The sequence below is a fragment of the Onychostruthus taczanowskii genome, unplaced genomic scaffold (genome assembly GCF_017590055.1).
Source record: "Onychostruthus taczanowskii isolate IOZ18803 unplaced genomic scaffold, ASM1759005v1 scaffold495, whole genome shotgun sequence".
NCBI classification, from domain to species: domain Eukaryota; kingdom Metazoa; phylum Chordata; class Aves; order Passeriformes; family Passeridae; genus Onychostruthus; species Onychostruthus taczanowskii.
The window spans coordinates 1-10193 of NW_024502513.1; the positions used below are offsets into that span (position 1 = coordinate 1).

A 10193-nucleotide genomic window follows, 5' to 3' on the forward strand; every position below is an offset into this window, starting at 1 on the left:
GGGGTGGGGACCCCCAGTGGGTGTTGGGATCCCCCAATGGGTGTTGGGACCCCATGGTGGACATTGGGACCCCCCAGTCGGTGTTGGGACCCTGTGGTGGGTGTTGGGACCCCGTGGTGGATATTGGGACCCCCAATGGGTGTTGAGACCCCATGGTGGACATTGGGACCCCCCAATGGGTGTTGGGACCCCTCAATGGGTTTTGGGACCCCATGGTGGGTTCTAGGACCCCTTGGTGGCCATTGAGACCCCTTGGTGGCCATTGAGACCCCATGATGGGTTCTAGGACTCCATGGTGGGATCTAGAACCCCATGGTGGCCGCTCTGACCCCATGGTGGCCACTGTGACCCTGTGGTGTGTTCTAGGACCCCATGGTGGCTGCTGTGACCCCCTGGTGGCCACTGTGACCCCATGGTGGGTTCTAGGACCCCGTGGTGGCCGCTGTGACCCCCTGGTGGGTTCTAGGACCCCTTGGTGGCCGTTGTGACCCCCTGGTGAGTTCTAGGACCCCGTGGTGGCACTCACAAGCAGCGGGGTCCCTGGCGGGTGACATGGCAGCGGCCGTGGTGGCAGTCCCAGCGAAGTCCCTGAGGTGGTCATGGTGGTCACTGGCGTGGGTGTGGTGGTCACTGGTGTGGTCTTGGAGGTCCCTGAGGTGGTTGTGGTTGTCTTAGGGGTGGTCGTGGTGGTCCCTGAGATGGTTGTGGTGGTCCCTAAGGTGGTCGTGGTGATACCAGAGGAGGTCATGGTGGCACCTGAGGTGGTTGCGGAAGTCCCTGATGTGGTCGTGGAGGTCCATGGGGTGGTCGTGGTGGTCTCTGAGGTGGTTGTGGAGGTCCCTAAGCTGGTCGTGGTGGCACTTGTGGTTGGGGTGGTCCCTGAGTAGCTTGGGGTGGTCTCGGATGTGGTGGTGGTGGCCCCTGATGTGGTTGTGGAGGTCCGTGGGGTGGTCGTGGTGGCCTCTGGGGTGCTCATGGAGGTCCCTGAGGTGGTCATGGTGGTCCATGAGGTGGCTGGGGTGGTCTCTGAGGTGGTTGGAGTGGACACTGGGGTGGTCGTGGGGGTCCATGAGGTGGTCATGGAGGTTGCTGAGGTGGTCGGTGCCAACTCTGGGGTGGTTGTGGAGGTTCCAGAGGTTGTGGAGGTCACTGAGGTGGTGGGGGTGGACTCTGAGGTGGTTGGAGTGGACACTGGGGTGGTCGTGGGGGTCCATGAGGTGGTCATGGAGGTTGCTGAGGTGGTTGGTGTCACCTCTGGGCTGGTTGTGGAGGTTCCTGAGGTTGTGGAGGGGGCTGAGGTGGTTGGAGTGGCCTCTGGGGTGGTTGTGGTGGTCCCTGATGTCGTGGAGGTCACTGAGGTGGTTGGGGTGGTCCCTGAGGTGGTTATGGATGTCACAGGGGTGGTCATGGTGGTCCCTGAGGTGGTCGTGGAAGTTCCTGAGGTGGTCATGGTGGATTCTGAGGTGGTTGGGGTGGTCTTAGGGGAGGTCGTGGTGGTCCCTGAGGTCGTGGAGGTCTCTGAGATGGTTGGAGTGGACTCTGGGGTGGTCTTGGTGGTCCCTGGAATGGTAGTGGTGGTCCCTGAGGTTGTGATGACCTCTGGGGTGGTCGTGGGTGTCCCTGAGGTGGTCATGGTGGTCCATGAGGTGGTTGTGGAGGTTCCTGAGGTCGTGGAGGTCTCTGAGATGGTTGGAGTGGCCACTGGGGTGGTCATGGTGGTCCCTGGGAAGGTGGTGGTGGTCTCTGCGGTGGTCGTGAAGGTTCCTGAGGTTGTTGAGGTCAATGAGGTGGTTGAGGTGGACTCTGGAGTGCTCGTGGTGGTCCCTGGGATGGTGGTGGTGGTCCCAGAGGAGGTTGGTGTGGTCTCTGATGTGGTCGTGGAGGTCACTGAGGTGGTTGAAGTGAACTCTGGGGTGGTCATGGTGGTCAATGAGGTGGTCGTGGAAGCTCCTGAGGTGGTCATGGTGGATTCTGAGGTGGTTGGGGTGGTCTTAGGAGAGGTCGTGGTGATCCCTGAGGTCGTGGGTGTCCCTGAGGTGGTCATGGTGGTCCCTGATGTGGTCGTGGAGGTTGCTGAGGTTGTGGAGGTCACTGAGGTGGTGGTGATGGACTCTGAGGTGGTCCTTGAGGTGGTTGTGGAGGTCCATGAGGTCGTGGAGGTCACTGAGGTGGTTGGGGTGGTCCCTGAGGTGGTTATGGATGTCACAGGGGTGGTCATGGTGGTCCCTGAGGTGGTCGTGGAAGTTCCTGAGGTGGTCATGGTGGATTCTGAGGTGGTTGGGGTGGTCTTAGGGGAGGTCGTGGTGGTCCCTGAGGTCGTGGAGGTCTCTGAGATGGTTGGAGTGGACTCTGGGGTGGTCTTGGTGGTCCCTGGAATGGTAGTGGTGGTCCCTGAGGTTGTGATGACCTCTGGGGTGGTCGTGGGTGTCCCTGAGGTGGTCATGGTGGTCCATGAGGTGGTTGTGGAGGTTCCTGAGGTCGTGGAGGTCTCTGAGATGGTTGGAGTGGCCACTGGGGTGGTCATGGTGGTCCCTGGGAAGGTGGTGGTGGTCTCTGCGGTGGTCGTGAAGGTTCCTGAGGTTGTTGAGGTCAATGAGGTGGTTGAGGTGGACTCTGGAGTGCTCGTGGTGGTCCCTGGGATGGTGGTGGTGGTCCCAGAGGAGGTTGGTGTGGTCTCTGATGTGGTCGTGGAGGTCACTGAGGTGGTTGAAGTGAACTCTGGGGTGGTCATGGTGGTCAATGAGGTGGTCGTGGAAGCTCCTGAGGTGGTCATGGTGGATTCTGAGGTGGTTGGGGTGGTCTTAGGAGAGGTCGTGGTGATCCCTGAGGTCGTGGGTGTCCCTGAGGTGGTCATGGTGGTCCCTGATGTGGTCGTGGAGGTTGCTGAGGTTGTGGAGGTCACTGAGGTGGTGGTGATGGACTCTGAGGTGGTCCTTGAGGTGGTTGTGGAGGTCCATGAGGTCGTGGAGGTCACTGAGGTGGTTGGGGTGGTCCCTGAGGTGGTTATGGATGTCACAGGGGTGGTCATGGTGGTCCCTGAGGTGGTCGTGGAAGTTCCTGAGGTGGTCATGGTGGATTCTGAGGTGGTTGGGGTGGTCTTAGGGGAGGTCGTGGTGGTCCCTGAGGTCGTGGAGGTCTCTGAGATGGTTGGAGTGGACTCTGGGGTGGTCTTGGTGGTCCCTGGAATGGTAGTGGTGGTCCCTGAGGTTGTGATGACCTCTGGGGTGGTCGTGGGTGTCCCTGAGGTGGTCATGGTGGTCCATGAGGTGGTTGTGGAGGTTCCTGAGGTCGTGGAGGTCTCTGAGATGGTTGGAGTGGCCACTGGGGTGGTCATGGTGGTCCCTGGGAAGGTGGTGGTGGTCTCTGCGGTGGTCGTGAAGGTTCCTGAGGTTGTTGAGGTCAATGAGGTGGTTGAGGTGGACTCTGGAGTGCTCGTGGTGGTCCCTGGGATGGTGGTGGTGGTCCCAGAGGAGGTTGGTGTGGTCTCTGATGTGGTCGTGGAGGTCACTGAGGTGGTTGAAGTGAACTCTGGGGTGGTCATGGTGGTCAATGAGGTGGTCGTGGAAGCTCCTGAGGTGGTCATGGTGGATTCTGAGGTGGTTGGGGTGGTCTTAGGAGAGGTCGTGGTGATCCCTGAGGTCGTGGGTGTCCCTGAGGTGGTCATGGTGGTCCCTGATGTGGTCGTGGAGGTTGCTGAGGTTGTGGAGGTCACTGAGGTGGTGGTGATGGACTCTGAGGTGGTCCTTGAGGTGGTTGTGGAGGTCCATGAGGTCGTGGAGGTCACTGAGGTGGTTGGGGTGGTCCCTGAGGTGGTTATGGATGTCACAGGGGTGGTCATGGTGGTCCCTGAGGTGGTCGTGGAAGTTCCTGAGGTGGTCATGGTGGATTCTGAGGTGGTTGGGGTGGTCTTAGGGGAGGTCGTGGTGGTCCCTGAGGTCGTGGAGGTCTCTGAGATGGTTGGAGTGGACTCTGGGGTGGTCTTGGTGGTCCCTGGAATGGTAGTGGTGGTCCCTGAGGTTGTGATGACCTCTGGGGTGGTCGTGGGTGTCCCTGAGGTGGTCATGGTGGTCCATGAGGTGGTTGTGGAGGTTCCTGAGGTCGTGGAGGTCTCTGAGATGGTTGGAGTGGCCACTGGGGTGGTCATGGTGGTCCCTGGGAAGGTGGTGGTGGTCTCTGCGGTGGTCGTGAAGGTTCCTGAGGTTGTTGAGGTCAATGAGGTGGTTGAGGTGGACTCTGGAGTGCTCGTGGTGGTCCCTGGGATGGTGGTGGTGGTCCCAGAGGAGGTTGGTGTGGTCTCTGATGTGGTCGTGGAGGTCACTGAGGTGGTTGAAGTGAACTCTGGGGTGGTCATGGTGGTCAATGAGGTGGTCGTGGAAGCTCCTGAGGTGGTCATGGTGGATTCTGAGGTGGTTGGGGTGGTCTTAGGAGAGGTCGTGGTGATCCCTGAGGTCGTGGGTGTCCCTGAGGTGGTCATGGTGGTCCCTGATGTGGTCGTGGAGGTTGCTGAGGTTGTGGAGGTCACTGAGGTGGTGGTGATGGACTCTGAGGTGGTCCTTGAGGTGGTTGTGGAGGTCCATGAGGTCGTGGAGGTCACTGAGGTGGTTGGGGTGGTCCCTGAGGTGGTTATGGATGTCACAGGGGTGGTCATGGTGGTCCCTGAGGTGGTCGTGGAAGTTCCTGAGGTGGTCATGGTGGATTCTGAGGTGGTTGGGGTGGTCTTAGGGGAGGTCGTGGTGGTCCCTGAGGTCGTGGAGGTCTCTGAGATGGTTGGAGTGGACTCTGGGGTGGTCTTGGTGGTCCCTGGAATGGTAGTGGTGGTCCCTGAGGTTGTGATGACCTCTGGGGTGGTCGTGGGTGTCCCTGAGGTGGTCATGGTGGTCCATGAGGTGGTTGTGGAGGTGTGGTGGTCCCTGGAATGGTCGTGGTGGTCCCTGAGGTGGTCGTGGAGGTTGCTGAGGTGGTTGGTGTCACCTCTGGGCTGGTTGTGGAGGTTCCTGAGGTTGTGGAGGTGGCTGAGGTGGTTGGAGTGGCCTCTGGGGTGGTTGTGGTGGTCCCTGATGTCGTGGAGGTCACTGAGGTGGTTGGGGTGGTCCCTGAGGTGGTTATGGATGTCACAGGGGTGGTCATGGTGGTCCCTGAGGTGGTCGTGGAAGTTCCTGAGGTGGTCATGGTGGATTCTGAGGTGGTTGGGGTGGTCTTAGGGGAGGTCGTGGTGGTCCCTGAGGTCGTGGAGGTCTCTGAGATGGTTGGAGTGGACTCTGGGGTGGTCTTGGTGGTCCCTGGAATGGTAGTGGTGGTCCCTGAGGTTGTGATGACCTCTGGGGTGGTCGTGGGTGTCCCTGAGGTGGTCATGGTGGTCCATGAGGTGGTTGTGGAGGTTCCTGAGGTCGTGGAGGTCTCTGAGATGGTTGGAGTGGCCACTGGGGTGGTCATGGTGGTCCCTGGGAAGGTGGTGGTGGTCTCTGCGGTGGTCGTGAAGGTTCCTGAGGTTGTTGAGGTCAATGAGGTGGTTGAGGTGGACTCTGGAGTGCTCGTGGTGGTCCCTGGGATGGTGGTGGTGGTCCCAGAGGAGGTTGGTGTGGTCTCTGATGTGGTCGTGGAGGTCACTGAGGTGGTTGAAGTGAACTCTGGGGTGGTCATGGTGGTCAATGAGGTGGTCGTGGAAGCTCCTGAGGTGGTCATGGTGGATTCTGAGGTGGTTGGGGTGGTCTTAGGAGAGGTCGTGGTGATCCCTGAGGTCGTGGGTGTCCCTGAGGTGGTCATGGTGGTCCCTGATGTGGTCGTGGAGGTTGCTGAGGTTGTGGAGGTCACTGAGGTGGTGGTGATGGACTCTGAGGTGGTCCTTGAGGTGGTTGTGGAGGTCCATGAGGTCGTGGAGGTCACTGAGGTGGTTGGAGTGGACTCTGGGGTGGTCATGGTGGTCCCTGAGGTCGTGGTGGCCCCTGAGGTGGTTGGTGTCATCTCTGGGGTGGTTGTGGAGATCCCTGATGTGGTGGTAGAAGGTCCTGAGGTGGTCGTGGAGGGCCCTGAGGTCGTGGAGGTCCCTGGGATGGTGGTGGTGGTCCCTGAGGTCGGGGTGATCTCTGCTGTGGTCGTGGAGGTCCCTGAGGTGGTTGGAGTGGACACTGGGGTGGTCGTGGGTGTCCATGAGGTGGTCCTGGAGGTTGCTGAGGTGGTTGGTGTCATCTCGGGGGTGGTTGTGGAGATCCCTGATGTGGTGGTAGAAGGTCCTGAGGTGGTCGTGGAGGGCCCTGAGGTCGTGGAGGTCCCTGGGATGGGGGTGGTGGTCCCTGAGGTGGTCATGGTGGTCCATGTGGTGGTCGTGGAGGTTCCTGAGGTCGTAGCTGGAGTGGACTCTGGGGTGGTTATGGTGGTCCATGAGGTGGTCGTGGAAGTTCCTGAGGTGGTCATGGTGGATTCTGAGGGCGTTGGGGTGGTCTTAGGGGAGGTCATGGTGGTCCCTGAGCTCGTGGAGGTCACTGAGGTGGTTGGGATGATCTCTGATGAGGTCGTGGTGGTCCCTGATGTGGTTGGAGTGGACACTGGGGTGGTCGTGGGTGTCCATGAGGTGGTCGTGGAGGTTGCTGAGGTGGTTGGTGTCATCTCTGGGGTGGTTGTGGAGATCCCTGAGGTGGTTGTGGAGGTCTGTGAGGTCGTGGAGGTCTCTGAGGTGGTGGTGGTGGACTCTGAGGTGGTTGTGGTGGTCCCTGCCATCGTGGAGGTCTCTGGGGTAGCCATGGAGGTCACTGAGGTGGTGATGGGGGTCCATGAGGTGGTCGCGGAGGTTGCTGAGGTGTATGGTGTCATCTCTGGGCTCTTTGTGGAGGCCACTGAGGTGGTCGTGGGTGTCCCTGAAGTGGTCATAGTGGTCCCTGATGTGGTCATGGAGGTTCCTGAGGTCGTAGCTGGAGTGGACTCTGGGGTGGTCATGGTGGTCCCTGAGGTGGTCGTGGAAGTTCCTGAGGTGGTCATGGTGGATTCTGAGGGGGTTGGAGTGGTCTTAGGGGCGGTCGTGGTGGTCCCCGAGGTCGTGGTGGTCCCTGAGGTTGTGGAGGTCTCTGGGGTGGTCGTGATGGTCCCTGAAGTAGCCGGAGTGGCCTCTGGGGTGGTTGTGGGTATCCCTGAGGTGGTTGGAGTGGACTCTGGGGTGGTCATGGTGGTCCATGAGGTGGTCGTGGAGGTTGCTGAGGTGGTTGGTGTCATCTCTGGGCTCGCTGTGGAGGTCCCTGATGTGGTCGTGGAGGTCTCAGAGGTCGTGGAGGTCACTGAGGTGGTGGTGGTGGACTCTGGGGTGGTTGTGGTGGTCCATGAGGTGGTCTTGGAGGTTGCTGAGGTGGATGGTGTCATCTCTGGGCTTGTTGTGGAGGTCACTGAGGTGGTCGTGGGTGTCCCTGAAGTGGTCATAGTGGTCCCTGATGTGGTCGTGGAGGTTCCTGAGGTCGTAGCTGGAGTGGACTCTGGGGTGGTTATGGTGCTCCCTGAGGTGGTCATGGTGGACCCTGAGGAGGTCGTGGTGGTCCCTGAGGTGGTCGTGGAAGCTCCTGAGGTGGTCATGGTGGATTCTGAGGGGGTTGGAGTGGTCTTAGGGGCGGTCGTGGTGGTCAATGAGGTGGTCGTGGAGGTTGCTGAGGTGGTTGGTGTCATCTCTGGGGTGGTTGTGGAGATCCCTGATGTGGTCGAAGAAGGTCCTGAGGTGGTCGTGGAGGGCCCTGAGGTTGTGGAGGTCCCTGGGATGGTGGTGGTGATCCCTGAGGTGGTTGGAGTGGCCACTGGGGTGGTCGTGGGGGTCCCTGAGGTTGTGAAGGTCCCTGGGAAGGTGGTGGTGGTCCCTGAGGAGGTAGGGCTGGTCATGGAGGTCCCTGAGGTTGTGGAGGTCACTGAGGTGGTTGGGGTGGTCCCTGAGGTGGTTGGAGTGGTCTCTGGGGAAGTCGTGGGTATCCCTGAGGTCGTGGTGGTCTCTGGGGCGGTCATGGTGGTCCATGCGGTGGTCATGGAGGTTGCAGAGGTGGTTGGTGTCATCTCTGGGCTCGTTGTGGAGGTCCCTGAGGTTGTGGAGGTCACTGAGGTGGTCGTGGAAGTTCCTGAGGTGGTCATGGTGGATTCTGAGGGGATTGGGGTGGTCTTAGGGGCGGTCGTGGTGGTCCCTGAGGTGGTTGGTGTCATCTCTGGGGTGGTTGTGGAGATCCCTGATGTGGTCGAAGAAGGTCCTGAGGTGGTCGTGGAGGGCCCTGAGGTGGTCCCTGAGGAGGTTGGTGTGGTCTCTGCTGTGGTCGTGGTGGTCCCCAAGGTGGTTGGAGTGGACACTGGGGTGGTCGTGGGGGTCCATGAGGTTGTCGTAGATGTTGCTGAGGTGGTCGGTGTCATCTCTGGGCTGGTCGTGGAGGTCACTGAGGTTGTGGAGGTCACTGAGGTGGTTGAGGTGATACCTGAGGTGGTTGTGGATGTCACAGGGGTGGTCATGGTGGACTCTGACTCTGAGGTGGTTGTGGGTATCCCTGAGGTGGTCATGGTGGTCCATGAGGTGGTTGGAGTCATCTCTGCGCTGGTCGTGGTGATCCTGTCAGTGCTGGTGGCCCCTGAGGTGGTCGTGGACGTCCCTGGGATGGTCGTGGTGGTCCCTGAGGAGGTTGGAGTGGACACTGGGGTGGTCGTGGGTATCCCTGAGGTGGTCATGGTGGTCCATGAGGTGGTCGTGGAGGTTGCTGAGGTGGTCGGTGTCATCTCTGGGGTGGTTGTGGAGGTTCCTGAGGTTGTGGAGGTCACTGACGTGGTGGTGGTGGACTCTGAGGTGGTTGGAGTGGCCTTAGGGGTGGTCATGGTGGTCCCTGATGTGGTCGTGGAGATTCCTGAGGTGGTGGAGGTCACTGAGGTGGTGGTGATGGACTCTGACGTGGTCCCTGAGGTGGTTGTGGAGATCCGTAGACGGGGTCGTGGTGGACTCTGAGGTTGTCATAGTGGTCTCTGGGGTGTTTGTGGTGGTCCCTGGGAAGGTGGTGGTGGACCCTGAGGAGGTTGGGGTGGTCTCTGATGTGGTCGTGGTGGTCCCTGAGATGGTCGTGGAGGTGACAGAGGTGGTCCAGGTCCCTGAGGTGCTCGTGGTGGTCTCTGGGATGGTGGTGGAGGTCTCTGGGGTGGTCGTGGTAGTCCCTGAGGTGGTGGAGAAGGTTCCTGGGGTCATGGTGGTCCCTGAGGAGGTTGGGGTGGTCTCTGAGGTGGTCGTGGAGGTGCCAAAGGTGGTCGTGGTGGACTCTGAGGTGGTCCCTGATGTGGTTGTGGAGGTCTCTGAGGTCGTTGTGGTCCCTGAGGTGGTCGTAATGGTCTCTGGGGTGCTTGTGGTGGTCCCTGAGGACATGGTGGACACTGAGGTGCTCGTGGTGGTCCCTGGGATGGTGGAGGTGGTCCCTGAGGAGGTTGGGGCGGTCTCTGATGTGGTCGTGGAGGTGACAGACGTGGTCTCTGAGGTTGTCGAGGTCCCTGAGGTGGTCGTGGTGGTCTCTGCGATGGTGGTGGGGGTCTCTGGAGTGGTTGTGGTGGTCACTGGCGTGGCTGGAGTGGCCTCCGGGGTGGTCGTGGTGGACCCTGAGGAGGCCGTGGTGGTCTCTGGGAGGGTCGTGGTGGTCATTGGCGTGGTGGAGCTGATTCCTGAGGTGGCTGTGGAGGTCTCTGGGGTGTTTGTGGTGGTCCCTGAGGTCGTGGTGGACACTGAGGTGGTTGGAGTGGCCTCTGGGGTGGTCGTGGAGGTCCCTGGGATGGTGGAGATGGTCCCTGAGGAGGTTGGGGCGGTCTCTGATGTGGTCGTGATGGTCACTGAGGAGGCCGTGGAGGTGCTCGAGGTGGTCGAGGTCCCTGAGGTGGTGGTGGTGGTAGTGGTCTCTGAGGTATCCCCTGAGGGGGTTGTGGTGGTCTCTGGGATGGTCATGGTGGTCCCAGAGGTCGTGGTGGCCTCTGGGGTGCTCGTGGGTGTCCCTGAGGTGGTCGTGGAGGTCCCTGGGATGGTTGTGGTGGTCTCTAGGACAGTTGTGGTGGACCCTGAGGAGGTCGTGGTGGCCTCTGGGGTGCTCGTGGGTGTCCCTGAGGTGGTCGTGGAGGTCCCTGGGATGGTTGTGGTGGTCTCTAGGACAGTTGTGGTGGACCCTGAGGAGGTCGTGGTGGCATTGTGGTGGTCCCTGATGTGGTCGTGGAGGTGACAGAGG

General features: G+C 60.5%; 2 protein-coding genes across 2 annotated transcripts; both read right to left on the bottom strand.

Moving 5' to 3' along the window:
* Positions 1-4021: 4021 nt before the first annotated feature.
* On the bottom strand, positions 4022-4873 carry LOC121341606 (cell wall protein DAN4-like; the record flags this gene model as incomplete). The annotated part of the gene is made up of 1 exon (XM_041415256.1): positions 4022-4873. A coding segment is annotated over exon 1 (852 nt), but the record flags the coding sequence as incomplete, so codon positions are not given.
* Positions 4870-9919, bottom strand: LOC121341607 (mucin-2-like). Its single transcript, XM_041415257.1, has 3 exons — positions 8917-9919; positions 6832-8882; positions 4870-6723 (listed from the first exon to the last, which is right to left on the bottom strand). The coding sequence occupies exons 1-3, from the start codon at positions 9917-9919 to the stop codon at positions 4870-4872; spliced, it is 4908 nt and encodes a 1635-aa protein (XP_041271191.1).
* Positions 9920-10193: the final 274 nt, after the last annotated feature.

Coding starts and splice junctions, on each gene's coding strand:
- LOC121341607 (XM_041415257.1), bottom strand. CDS start 9,919: ATGACCATCCCAGAGACCACCACAACCCCCTCAGGGGATACCTCAGAG. Junction 8,883..8,916: donor CACCACGACCCCGTCTACGG/ATCTCCACAACC, acceptor CCACGTCAGAGT/CCATCACCACCACCTCAGTG. Junction 6,724..6,831: donor GGACACCCACGACCACCTCA/GTGGCCTCCACA, acceptor GCTACCCCAGAG/ACCTCCACGATGGCAGGGAC.